General features: G+C 63.1%; 1 protein-coding gene and 1 long non-coding RNA gene across 2 annotated transcripts in view; both read right to left on the bottom strand.

Moving 5' to 3' along the window:
* PLCH2 (phospholipase C eta 2) overlaps nt 1–1,822 on the bottom strand; it is a 65,091-nt gene extending 63,269 nt beyond the window's left edge. Inside the window, exons 1-2 of the mRNA XM_057305297.1 lie at nt 1,659–1,822; nt 235–496 (exon numbers count right to left, since the gene is read on the bottom strand). Coding sequence (XP_057161280.1) covers nt 235–313 — 79 coding nt within the window. The 5' untranslated portion in view covers nt 314–496; nt 1,659–1,822. The remainder of the gene's footprint in view (nt 1–234; nt 497–1,658) is intronic.
* Nucleotides 1,823–4,563: 2,741 nt separating this feature from the next.
* Nucleotides 4,564–12,768, bottom strand: LOC113270612 (uncharacterized). The gene is made up of 3 exons (XR_003321895.4): nt 11,540–12,768; nt 8,630–8,782; nt 4,564–5,404 (listed from the first exon to the last, which is right to left on the bottom strand). It is a non-coding gene; the product is annotated as an uncharacterized LOC113270612 (long non-coding RNA).
* Between the last annotated feature and the right edge of the window lie 140 nt (nt 12,769–12,908).

Raw genomic sequence — 12,908 nt, 5'->3', positions numbered from 1 at the left:
TTCAGCTAGGGGGAAGCCAGGGAACGTGGGTGGGGCTACCCCAGCCCATCTTGGAAAAAGACCAGCAAAGACATGTCATCCTCGTGCACTGGGAACAGGGGCACACCAGTGCTCTTGGCATCGCGTGCTGGGCCCTCTGCCCACAGCAGCCCACCTGTTCCGGGGAAGCTCTTTCTCCCAGTGGGACAGCTGGACTCAGAGCCACATCCGTGTCTGACCAGAGGCCTCACTCACCCACAGGCAGAATATTGATGTTCAGGAAAGACTGTCCACTCTCCAGATGGGGCCCTGGGTCCTCTGGCGGGGGAGCCATCACGGAGGGGTGGAGGGCTCTCGGCGGTGGGGGCAGCAGGCGAGAGGCGGGGCTGGTCTGCGTCACCAGCTGGGGCCCGCGACCCGCGGGAGGCAGGAAGAAGGTGCTCCAAGGTCCCTCTGTTCCCGGGGCCCCTGGCGTCCCCCTCTGGAGTAGAGGCTGGGCCTATGTGTCATCACACACCTAGAGAGAGGGCAGGGCAGCGGGCGGGTGAGAACTGGCCGGCCATCCAGGCCAACACGGGGGTGGGATGGTGGGGGCGCTGCTGTAGGGCAGCCCGGCTCACCATCCCTAGAGATCAACAGCCCACCCAGGTGAGGGCCGGGCACCATAGCAACGGCTCCAGCACCAAAGTATGACCGTTGGTCGGTGCTGGGACTTTTCCACAGCTCCGTGAAGTTCAAACGCAAAACAGGCATCATTTCGCAGAAATCCGCCAGCACCTTCGGCTGGGAAGGAGGTGCTCGCCTGCTGCGGGCCACGGTGGGGGCCCCGGGGCACAGGAGCAGCCCGAGGACGCTGCCCCCTGCCCTTGCCACAGCCCCGGCTCCCACGGCACCGTCACCCCCAGCCCTGGGGTTCGGGCCCTGTCGGCCACCTGACAATCTGTCCTGAGGATTGAGCCACTTTGTTCTCCAAAACCCTGACAGGGTCCCAGGCTCTGCCCACCTCCTTGAGCTCCCCCGAGTCTCAGCCCCACCAGCCTCTGCTCAGGCTCTTCTCCTGCTTGGAACCCACCCCCCCATCCATCCAGCTCCTCCTCACACCCCTGGCTGGCTCCTTCCAGGGACTTCCTCCTCCCTGGGGGCCAGAGAGAGGCCGCCGAGGCCGAGGTGGGAGGCCACTGGGCCCAGGACAGAGCTTCCGGGCCTAGCCCTGGGTGGACATCGGGAGACCTGGGCCCTCCAGACACCCAGAGCCATGCTCTGCCCAAGTAGGAAGAATGACTGAAGGTGGGCAGGCCCAGACTCCCCGAGGCACCCCCCTCCCCAGGTCCCCACGGGTCAGCCTTAGTGCATGACTCTCTTGAAGCCCAGGCCTCTGGGGCTCCCTGCAATCCCCCAGGAGTCTGTCCCTCCGTCATCCTGGCATACTCCAGCCCCCAGGCCTCCACCTGGCCTACCCCCTCCGAGAGCAGCGGCAGACCTAGGAGCTCGCCGGCCAGGTCTCTCTGGAGTCCTATGCCTCCGAAGAGCATGGGGAGAGCACCAGGCGGCCAAAGGCCAGGGCACCCAGGACTCATGGGTCCCCTCCAGCCCCCAACCAGGCTGTGCCCGCTACAGCCCTTCACAGACCCACCCTCTGCTCCCGGTCACCCCTCCTGACGCCCCGGCTCCAGGCTCACCGGCAGGTGTGGGGTCTCCCGGCCCAAGTTCCCCCGAGGCAGCCGGATCGCTGCAGCCCCTCGGCCGCGCAGCCCACGAGGCCAGCTCCTGCCACGGTCCCAGCCGGCGACTGCCGGGTTCCCGAGCAGGCACTGCGGCTTCCTGCTGCAATGGGAGCCCAGGATCCGTGCCTGGACACGTCTGTAAGCGCGGGCCGGGCGTGGGGCTCGGCGGGCCTGGCACGGTAGAAGCTAATTAGGCAACAGCGCCGCACCGCAAGCCGAGGCACGGCCGTGAAGGACCATGAGGTCAGCCGTTGGCATGAGCCCGCTGCACCTTGCCGTGTGAGCTGAGCCCCTCACCAGCAACCCCCGCCCCTTGAGCCATGCCAGGGCCCCTCGTGGTGCCCCTCACTTCCAGCCATGCTGGGCCCCCAACAGTCTAGGGGCAGCCGAGACAGCAGCCTTGTGGGGTGGGGGCTGCGGGTCGGGGGGCTGTCCGCAGCTGGGCCTGCTTCTCCTTGCAGGGCCCCAGGTGAGGACGGCCACCTCCTGTCTCAGGTGTTCAGCCTCTGCTCAGACCCCACCCAGATGCCAACGTCGAGTCCTGGGAACTGGCCACGCCTGCAGGCGAGCACTCGTGGATGACACTGTTCAGTGCCAGGCCGGGCCAGGTGTTGGGGACAGGGTGGAGAGGCCCCCTTGACCCCTGCCCCCCAGTGCCAGCCTGTTTAATCAGGACATACAGCCCAGGCCCAGACAGGCGGGAGGGTGGCCCAGCCTGAGCCTGAGTGCCAAGGGAGTGATGCGCACACCCGGACGGGCAGGCCCGCCCCCACAGAATGCCCCCCCACCAAGCCCCCAGAGGACAATGTGGTCGTCATCAGTCCGTGTCAGTCCGTGGTGCCCCGCCCACCCTCGCTGCCCTTGCCCATAGGGAGGGCTGGCGCGTCCTCCCACGGGCTTCCTCCCCCTGCTGGCTCCGATGGGCGCCCCCTTGCTGTGTTCTGCAGAGCGGCTGGCTCCCTCCAGGAGTGCCGAGGGGCCCACCACAAGCCCCAGCCTGCCCCCAGTCTTGTCCTCCCGCCTCACCCCTCTGCCCACCCCCACCGGTGTCAGCACCCGGCAGCAGGGCTGCCTCTCCACTGGCATCTGCTGGCTGGGAACGACCCCCAGGGGTGGGGGGGCCAGGCAGGACACATCTGTACGGCTGGGGACGCAGCGCTCTGCTCCAGAGAGAACACCCCCCAGGCCCCCAAGGGCGGGGGGAAGAGGTTCGCAGCAGCCCCGTCCAGAGGGGGGACGCACAAGAAGAACGAGACACTGCATGAGAACTGCAGGAACAAGAGACCGGAGTGGGGCCCTGCTTCCCGAAGTGCAGCCCACGGGGACCCCCGGGGACCCCAGAACCTCCAGAATGGGGCCCGTGGTCTGCTGTGTTTGCATGATAATCGTCTTCTTCCCTGTTCCCACGTTAGCACAACCGTGGACCATGCTCCACACGGATCAGGCACAACTGCAAGCGGCGCTGGGTCGTTCCTTCCGCCACCTCTGCTGCGGTGGCCACGGGGTGCTCCAGGAGGAGGCGCTCCGGGGGCGGTGGCCAGCTGGGGCGCGCAGCGGCGTTTGCTGGAAAGAACAACTCCAGCTTGCGCTGCGTGGCTCGGGTGCCCGTAACATCTGGCAGCCGTTCTCTCAAAACCGGATAAAGCAAGCCCGCCGCCTAAAAAGCAGAGTGGTGGGATCTCCTGCCAATGACAACATTCAAGCTGGAGTAAAAATGAGCATTTTGGAGAACACGGAGCCACCACTGCGAGTCTGATGGCTCCCAAGTGTTGGAAGGCTTTTCCTCACGACAGCGTGGCGACGCTCGTGACAGAGAATCCAACGTGTCAACGTTGGGGACCTCCACGCCCCCAACCGGCCAGCCGGTGGTCTCCAGCCCTACCCGTGCTCGGGGAGAGACGCACTACAGGGAACACAGGCTGCCGGGGCCGGGCGAGCAGAACCGCACGCGGCCGCCGGGCTCCACTCTGCCCCCCACTCCCTCCGGGCTTGGCTGTGGCAGCCTTGACAACCGCGTGCTGCTGTGCGCAGCGGGGGGGCTCCTTCGCGAGCGTCCCCCCCACCCCCGACAGTGCGTGCGGTGGCCACGGTGCAGCAGCAGATCCAGAGCCCGGCCCCCTCCTCTGGCCCCGCGCCACGGAGACCTGCAACAACGCACAGCACCACCACCCCCCTCACTGGATTTGGTTTGGGGGGCAAAAGATTATTTCTCATCAAATGTTATTTATATTCATGTAAGTTGGTGCGGCCACTATGGAAAATAGTACGGTAGTCCCTCAAAAATTATAAACAGAGCTACCATATGAGCCAGTAATTCCACTGCTCGGTGTTTACCCAAAGATACAAAAACACTAACCGACAAGATGTAAGCACCCCGATGTTTACCACAGCATTATTTACGGAAGCCAAGACACGGAAGCAGCTCAGGAGCCCGTCGATAGATGAAGACGCGGTCTACGCACCGTGGAATATTACTCGGCCGTCAAAAAGAGCAAGTTTGCCATCTGCAACGACGTGGACGGAACTAGAGGCTATTATGCTGAGTGAAATCAGTCCGTCAGAGAAAGACAAACACCGCATGATCTCATACACCTGTGGGACCTAAAACAGAGCAAAGGAGCTAAGACACAGACTCTCGGATACAGAGAACGCGCTGGGGGTCTCCTGAGGGGAGGCAGGTGGGGGGATGGAGAGATAAGTCCCGGGATGGAAAGGACAGCGTGGGGAATACAGTCAGCAAGACGCAATTACGTCATCGTGCTGGGGGCGGCGTGACGCGCAGGACGGCGAGTGCACCTGAAACTAACAGAACACCACACCTCAACGCCACCCCGACAAAAAATGAGGAATATTCTTTATATTCACACGTAATCCGTTGGTTTTTATTTAGTGAGACTGCATCAACAAGAGTGTTTTAAGTGATTAGTTTTCATGTCTAACGTAGTAAGTATCAGCTAATGCTAATAACCAGGAACGTCCTGGTCAAGATTTATCAACCTGCTCCCTGGGGGTAAAAGCCTTGATGGGTGCTGTTTGCCAATTTCCATGGAAATACGCCCGTGGCAGCCAATTTCCAGCTGGGAGGAAACGCGGTCACACCCCATCCCCCCGGGACTTCCGTGGGGCAGATGGCACAGGCTCCGCGGTGTCAAGATAAGGATGCAGATAACAGCATGGTGACTGATCAAGAGGCGACAAGTGTGACTGTTCATTACCTTGCTTTTTTTATAATTTATATGTTTTACATAATTTAATTAGTTTAATTTGATTTTAATAACGGCCGTGTGTCACAACCAGCTCTCGGAATTCCTGGAGACCTCCCAGCCGGCTCGCGAGCCCACGCGCACGGCTCAGTCACCGCTGCACAAAACACTCCGGGGTCCCCAAGAAATTGCTCAGATTGGAAATGGGTCCGTTTCCTGATTTTTTAAAATTGCGGCAAAACAACACTATCCATGCTGAGAAATACCAAAGACAAAAGATGCACCGCGAACACCCTCCAGGGCGCATCTCGGCCGGACCAGACGGGCAAATGGCGATCCATTTGTCGCGAGGAGTGGTCCCTGCGGCTCTCTGCGCTTGAGGACTCCTGAGGAAGTGGGGGTCTCACGGTCAGAACGCGGTTCGAAACCACAGCCCGGAAGCTTCTCTCTGAGCCTTGGTTTCCTCATCCGTAAAGTGGGTGCTGAGTACCCTCTCCCCTGCAGGAGACAGCAGATGTGGTGTCCACGAGCTGGGGGTCCAGAGAAGCCCAGCCTGGAAGGCAGGCACAGGCCACTCCCAGTCTTCACGCCCTGGGACCCCCGCGCCTGAGGACGCCTTCCCGTGCTTTTACCAGGAGGACACCCCATGGGGGCAGGGCACAAAGAACTGGGTTTCCACCCCACAAACGGAGATAGGCCTGGGAAGCCCCCACACCCACCAACAGACCGGAGGCTCCCTGCCCCTGCCTGAACCCCATCTTCTCCACTTGAAAGTGCCACTCGGGGCCCGACAGGCAGCTCCAGGGGGGGATGTAAGGGGGTTCTCCACCCCATAGCATGGGAGGGGGTGGTTAAAATGGAATCCTACAGCCTAGGGCCCGTGAGGGACAGCAGAGACCCTGCCTCGAATGCCTCCATCCGACAGCTCCCCGCAGCGCAAAAGAGATGCTGGTCTTTGGGGTGGAGGCTGGAGTCTGCTGACAGCGAGAGGTAAGTCAAGGCTTGGGGCAGGAGGAGGGAGGAGGCGGCCCAGGGCATGTCCCCGCACCCCTGCGTCCTTAGCCCGGCACTCACTGAGCTCCTGACCCATGGCCAGAGACCCTGAGACAGCACCGTACCCACCAGCCAAGCGGCCGCAAAGCTGCAGAGCGGAGGAGGGTGCAAAGGGGCTCAGAGGGGCCCAGGGGCCGGCCATGCCCCGGCTTCGGCCGTGAGCAGGACCCTCTGCAGAGGGGGACACTTGAGGCAGAAGCGACAGTGTGTGCAAAGGCTGTGCGGCAGGAAGGGCCCTCTGATCCACGGCCTGGGGCTGGTGCGGAGCCCCAGGTCCCAGCGCGACTGAACTGGGCCTGAAGCCCCTGGCGTCCTCCAAGGATTAGCCTGCGCAGCTGAAGGAGCTCATCTCTCGGCGGAGGGCCCGCCACCGCTGGGGGCAGCTGTCCCTGCTCCTCCTCACTGTCCTCACACCCCCGTGGGGCAGGCCGTGGCCTCCCACGCCCGGCTGCTAGGGGGAGGGGCACAGATCAGAAGTCTCCTCTCCCTCTGCTGGCAGCTTCACCGTGAGCGTCCGTGACTGCAGGCCCACCAACGGCACACCCAGGACCCACGCGACCTGGGGTGGCCGGCTGGGCAGGCGCGTGGAAGCAGGCAGCCAGAGCAGACTGACAGGGAGACAGAGGGGGTCCCTCGGGTCCCACGAGGGAGGAGGGCCACGGAGGCCCACAGGCCTGGGAGGCCTGGGCCTGGTGCGGTGGGGGTGGAAAGGAGAGGAAGCGGGGTAGGAAGCGTATCCTCTTGAGAAGTGTTATGCTCGCAGGTGGGTGCACGGCCGGGGGCAGGGAGAGAGGACTGTCCTTGGAGCCACCACTGAGGGATGGGGAGCAGACACTGGGGGGGCCTTGGACAGCAAGGATGCCAGCATGGTGAGGGGTGTCGGGCCCAGGGTGGGGGTGTCCTCTAACTGGACGTGGGGGTTCAGGGGTGCTGGGGACCATGATGCATGGCGGCCCGGGTAAGGCTGAGTTGGGAATAACAGGGGTCAGGGGGCTTTCAGCCCAGGAGAGGGGGTGGCTGGGACAGGTCATGGGCACGGGAGTGGCTGCGATTTAAAAAAAAGGCAGTGGGACATTACTCACCCCATTTTGCACCAGGGGCAGGGGTGGGGGGAAACAGGCTCCAGGCGGGGAAATGCCCCACTAGAGGCTGGGAGCCACCTTGGCCATCCCTTGCCGCATCCCGTGCTCTGTGCTCCCCTCTGGTGCCCATGTTATCGAGGCGCTGGGGACTTGCCCAAGGCTTCCGGCCCTGCCCACAGGGTTCTAGGACAACCCAGGGGACAGGGCCGGAAGCTTGCACCCAGGCCCACCTTCGCCCATAGTCCACAGACCTGTCCTCCACCTCCAGCCTGCTCCCAGAATCCAAGGCCTCGGAGACTAAGGACAAAAGGCGAGCCCACTGGCCTGGTCTCCCCAAATGCCTCTTCCAACTGCCTGAGCCCCTGGATGAGCTACCCCCCCCCCCCCGCCCTGGTGATCCCAGGCAGGTGCCCAGGGCCAAGCAAGGCTGGAGGAGCTGCGCACATGCCCACTGCCCCCACCCCTGTGGATGGCCTGGGGACACAGCTGAGCTATCCCACAGGCACAAGAGGACACCTGGGCCACTGTCTCCAGTGGAGACTGCGTGAGGGGACACCTCCTAAAGTCCTGCCTGCCAGGCTCCCCTCACCCGACGGCACCCCAGGCCGTCTGCTGGGGCCACAGAGCAAGGGGGAAGGAGGGGCCGGGGCAAGGTTGCAAGGACCCTGCCAGCCCCCAGGCCAGGAGCGGCTGTTTGGGGGCACCCCTTCCTGCCCTCGGCCCCAAAACGAGAGGTCATTTGTTCCTTTCTTTGTTCAGGAAAACTTCTGAAGCCCCTCCTAGAACCAGGGACAGTGCAGTGATCCATCAGAAGTGCCACACTTACCCGGCTCACGTTTTAAGGAAGCAGGCAGCAGACCACTTCCCCCGATCATAAAGGACTGTGAAGGGGGATCACGCCTGTGTAGGCACGTGGAGCAGGGAGACTGGAGGGACAGTCCTGGACGAGATGGTACCTGGAGGTACCCTCTGGGCAGGGGCAGCGTTCACCTAACAGGGCACCCGTGTTCCTGCAACCCCACTTTCAAGGTGCCCGTAAAATCCATGGGGCCTCCAGTGCCAAGGTCAGACCTACAACCCTCTCCTCCAGGGACTGGGGCCTCTGAAGGCTCTGGAGCCAAGATAAGACGGTTCGGTGCTGCAGGGGTGGTGAGGCAGGGACCAGGGGCTGACCTGTAAGCGTGCTCAGCCCCGCCACACGCCCAGAACCGCCAAATCCAGCGGGGGCATGCCCCTCGTCAGGTCCCCACTCGGCCCTGGCCTTTGGTGACACGTGTTGGTAGGTCACACCTGTTTGTCGGTTTATAGCCAATAAACGGGCCCCAACAATGAGTGTGCAGAGGGGCGGGAATACCCAGAGCCTTTGGCTGGAGACCTCAGCCCCTGCCCACTGGCCTCTCTTCGCACAGGAGAGCCCCAGGGCACACTCAGGCCGCTGGCAGGAGCACCTGTCCCACACGCAGGAGACCTCACAGGCCTTGTCACTTCCAGACTCTCACATCTAAGACCGGGTAGGTCATGGGCCTTCAATAGCCTCAGTTCTTCAACCCTGAAGCTACAATAACCCCTCCGCCTCTTTCTGGCTCACCGGAGCGCACCCCGAGCGGGGCGGAGGAGAGGGAGGAGCTATTGCCCTTGGCAGCTGCCGACGTCAGTAGGTTGGAACAGATCTCCAGATCCCACGCTCAGAAAGCAACAGACGCAGCACCGCAGCCAATCGTGGTGCTCCCAGAGCCCTGACCTGGAGGAGACAGGGGCAGGGTGGGTCCCCAGGAGCACCTGTCCTACCGGCGGCACCCGCCCACGCAGTCCCTCCCCCTACCGCAGGCCAGCACCTGCTCTGCAAACAGAGCAGGGACAGGTCAGCAGTGCCCCCCAGACTGACCTCCCCGGCACAGGCACCAACAAACCCCTGCTCTGCCAGCGGAGGCTTTTACCACCTGCTGTCCACACTTCCCAGGACCCCGAGCCCACTCAGCCGCCCAGAGTCCATGCCTGCCAGCACTGTGCACGTGTCCTGTGGCTCTCAGAGCCCTGAGAGGTGAGTGTCTCTACAGCCTTTCACCACAGAAGAGGAAACCAAGGCCCAGGAGAGGTGGAGACCTGTCCAGGGTCGCATCACTGTGCAGACGCGGCAGCCCCATCCCCCGCTCGCCACAACAAAGAGGCTGCTAGGAGGACAGTGGCACCCCAGGAGAGTCTCCAAAGAGCCTCCAGCACTCAGTCCCTCAAAAGTGGCCACCTGCCCACAGCCCCACCTAGGACATGGCCCCAGGACAGGGCCTGACCTCCCAGCACCCCGGGATGGAGGCCACTCCCCTGGCCGGAGTGAGAGGAGTGCACGGGTGACCGGTGCCGCTCTCAACACCCTGCCCGGCCCGTGGGCTGGCTGAGGCTTCCCTCTCGGGCTCTCCCTGGTCCATGGGTCTTCACTCTTCTGGGCACCCCACCCTGCAGGGGCCTGGCCTTCCCCCTGCCTCCCTTTCTTTCTCCCTCCAGCACCACAAGAGGCCGAGAGGATGACCCCCCCTTGTCCGGATAGAGCCCTCCATCTCTTTCTGCCAGTGCAAAGCCTCTTCGTCCAGGAAGCCCTCCTGAATTGTCTCTTCCTTGGGCCCTTAGTGTCATACCAACCAGCTCAGCCCAGGATGATGGCCACATCTACACGGAGACCCCACCCCCGCCCAGCAACAGGAAAAACCATTAGGGTACAAATGTGGGACCAGACAGACCTGGGGTTCACCTGGTGCCTGCTTTAACCAAAGAACAGCCTCTTTGAGCTTTGATCTCTTAGCTCTGCCACATGATGGTAACCCCTTCCTCAGCCCCCAAGTTTGGATTCCTGCTGTGGCTCCTGTGAAACCCTGACCATGGCCCCAAGCCCCCAGAGCGCCAGGCTGGCTCTGCTCCTGCCAGACGCACAGGTCTGCCAGGAAAATCCTATCCCTGACCAGCACAAGGACACGCTGGTCCCCAGCCACCCACCTGCGCCCTGGAATCACGGACATCACCTCCCAGACAAGCCCAAGCCCCAAACCCAGTCTCTGCACTCCAGCCCCTTGTCCTGACCCCATCTAACAAGCCCCCCCCCCCCACTGGGCACTGCTATGGGACCACCCCTTGGCTGAGGAGGCCTCTGCTCAGGGGGCTGGCGGGAGTCCCAGTGTGTGCAGCCCTGGCTCCGTTCTGGAGGTGCTGCCCATCTGCACCCAGGACTCCCCTCCTCTCCCCAGCTGCCCCCAGCCCCTGCCCACCCCATGGCTACCCCATGGCCGCTGCACACCCATGCCAGCCGGTACAGTGAGGTGCATTCCTGGGCCGCCAAGCCCTCCAGGCAGCCACAGCGTTGAGGAACCTGTTCTCCAGGTTTGTCCAGAAGCCACTCCCCACAAAAGGCAGCAGTGCCCACCTCTGCTCTGCACCCCCAGGGCACCTGCCCCATCGGGGTCCCGGGCCCAGCACCAAAGCATGTGGCGTCTGGACACACACGCAGCCTTCTCCAGCTTCCCGTGTCCCCCAACCTCCTGCCCCCTGGGTTGGCATCTCTGCCTGGGAATCCCCACTCCCAGTCCCAGGACAGGGGTGCACCCCACCCGGCATCTGACAGGAGGACCCTGAGCCCTGGGGATTGGGGGAGGGAGTCACATGCTGAGACCACCTTAGTGAGAACAGGGGCAACAAGCTGACCCACACTGTTGTTCTTTCTTCTCTCCTCCCGGCACTGCTTTCCTGAGCACCGATGTGTGCCAGGCTTAGTGGTACAGCGGCCACCCAAGCAGGAAGGCTGTGCCCGGTGAAGCCGGCCTCCCTGGTGGAGCAGAGGGACACAGACAAGCTGGCAGCTGACCGCTGGCTTCCCCAGTAGGCTGCTGGGTGGTGCTGGGTGGAGGTGGGAGATGAGGCAGGGACCCGGGGCTGAGGTATGCAGCAGGCCTCAGTGAGGGGCCAGAGCAGGAATCCCAAGGAGGGACATGGGACACTGTGTGCTGATAGTCACACTCCTGCTCCAAGGGTGGCCTGTGATCCAGGTGACTCATGCGCTGCCATGGTAGGCTCCTTAAATAAACACCAGCTAATTCTATCAGCATTCCCATTTCACAGAGCTGAAAACAGAGGTCTGGGGGTTACAGCAGAATGTATGTGAGAGGTCTCTGTGGGTGACCAAGGACCTGCTGAAGTCACAGCTGGTGAGGTCAGACACCAGCCCGGCAGTGCTCCTGGTCAGCATGGCCAGTGGCTTGGCCTCATTGCATGCAGGAAATAGCACACTCAGTTTAAAAATGGAGCAACTCCTTACCGTATGCCAAGCCCGAGGACGGCAGCCCCACACCAGGGCTGGACTCCAGCCGGCCACCTCAAGCCTGGCGCAGGTCCACAGGGCCCTCTACCCTTCTGCCAGAGGAGATCAGACTCACTCTGCCACCTCTTGAATTCTGATGCAGATTCACACTTTGGGGTGAAACTCACTCCCTAATCCCCTAAAATTCTACCCACTGACCTGGTAGAGCAGATGGGCCGACCGCGCCACCTGCTGGCGATTCTGCAATCTGATTCCAACCTGAAGTCCTCAGGGAAGACCTGCCGCAGCACCAAGGGTTGGAAACGGAGTCTGAACCCGGGTGGCCCCAGGTCCCACCTGCTCAGAACACACACCTGGTCACATCACTTCTGGCCTTGCCCTGCTCAGGCATGAGGTTCGGCAGGACAACTGCCGGGAAGGTGTGGTGCTGAGCAGGCGGGTGGGACCGGCCAGTGAGGGAAGGGAGCCTCCACCAAAGCCGACTGGGTGCCGGTGGACCCTGAGTCTGTCTGTGCAAACGCACAGGCCAGGGTGTCTTTGGGACCAGGAAGGAGCTGAGTGTTTCAGACTGGTAAACGCAGTTGACCAGAAATTTGTGAAGGCCTCAGTCTTCCACCTGCCCACCCCCCTCCCCGCCCACTCTCCCACTGAAGGGTCCCCCCTGGGCTGCCCAGTGAAGCTTCAGGCAGCCTCTGTCTCCACGAATCAGGGACAGGGGCAGGGGCTTGGCTCCAAAAGGGCATGGGGGCTCCAGTAGCAAGAGGGACTCCGGGAACCACCGTGCCTTCCCTCTAGGAGGGGCCTGCCCACAGCTGGGGACCCACCAGTGAGCTCTGAGCCAGTCTCCACAGCCACGCCGCAGCCTGGCTGCTTGTCAGTGGGCTGTGCTCCTGCAGAGGGGAGCAGAGGGGAGGCCAAGCGCTGCAGCCTGTCCCGCCCGATGCCCTCCTGGGCAAGGTCGGTACAGGCTCCGGGGCTCCTCAGCCCTGTAGTGCCAAAAGGACAAGGGGCTTCTCCTCCCCAGCCAGCCAGGCCTGGTGCCACTCAGGTCGGTCTGGGGCGCCCCCTGCCCTCCCTTGGCCAGGCAGCAGGTGGGGCACAGACGCGCAGCAGGTCCCCACCCTTCCTCCCACCTCCCTCTCCCCTGCCCCTCCCCACGCAGCTCAAGTCCAGCTGTGGCCTGTGGCTGGGCACTTGGGCTCTCCCAGCGCTGGCCTTCTGCTGTGTGGCCTCCCTTGGCCCCTCTTCTGTGAGCAGGGCAGCTGAGAGGGGTCAAGGGTTGGCACTTGCAGAGCCCAGCGCAGGGCAGCCCGCTGGATGAGGAGCGGCGCCTGTCTTGTCGTCGTCACCGTGGATCCCGAGCCCTGCTCACCACCAACCCGCCACATCAGCTTTCGAAGCCGGAAACCCCATCAAGTCCTCTCCGCCCCGGAATCAGGCCCCAGCCCGCACCTACACCCTCGAGTCCCGACTCCGCCCCCGACCCCTCGCGGCCCCGCCCCTGGGCCCGCCCCTGGCCCGCACGGCTCCGCCCCCTGCCCCGGGCCCTGCCCGCGCCCACGTCGCC

This window comes from Ursus arctos, unplaced genomic scaffold, assembly GCF_023065955.2.
Source record: "Ursus arctos isolate Adak ecotype North America unplaced genomic scaffold, UrsArc2.0 scaffold_32, whole genome shotgun sequence".
NCBI classification, from domain to species: domain Eukaryota; kingdom Metazoa; phylum Chordata; class Mammalia; order Carnivora; family Ursidae; genus Ursus; species Ursus arctos.
Note: the sequence above shows the minus strand (reverse complement) of the source record. Positions and strands in the feature narration are given on the sequence as shown.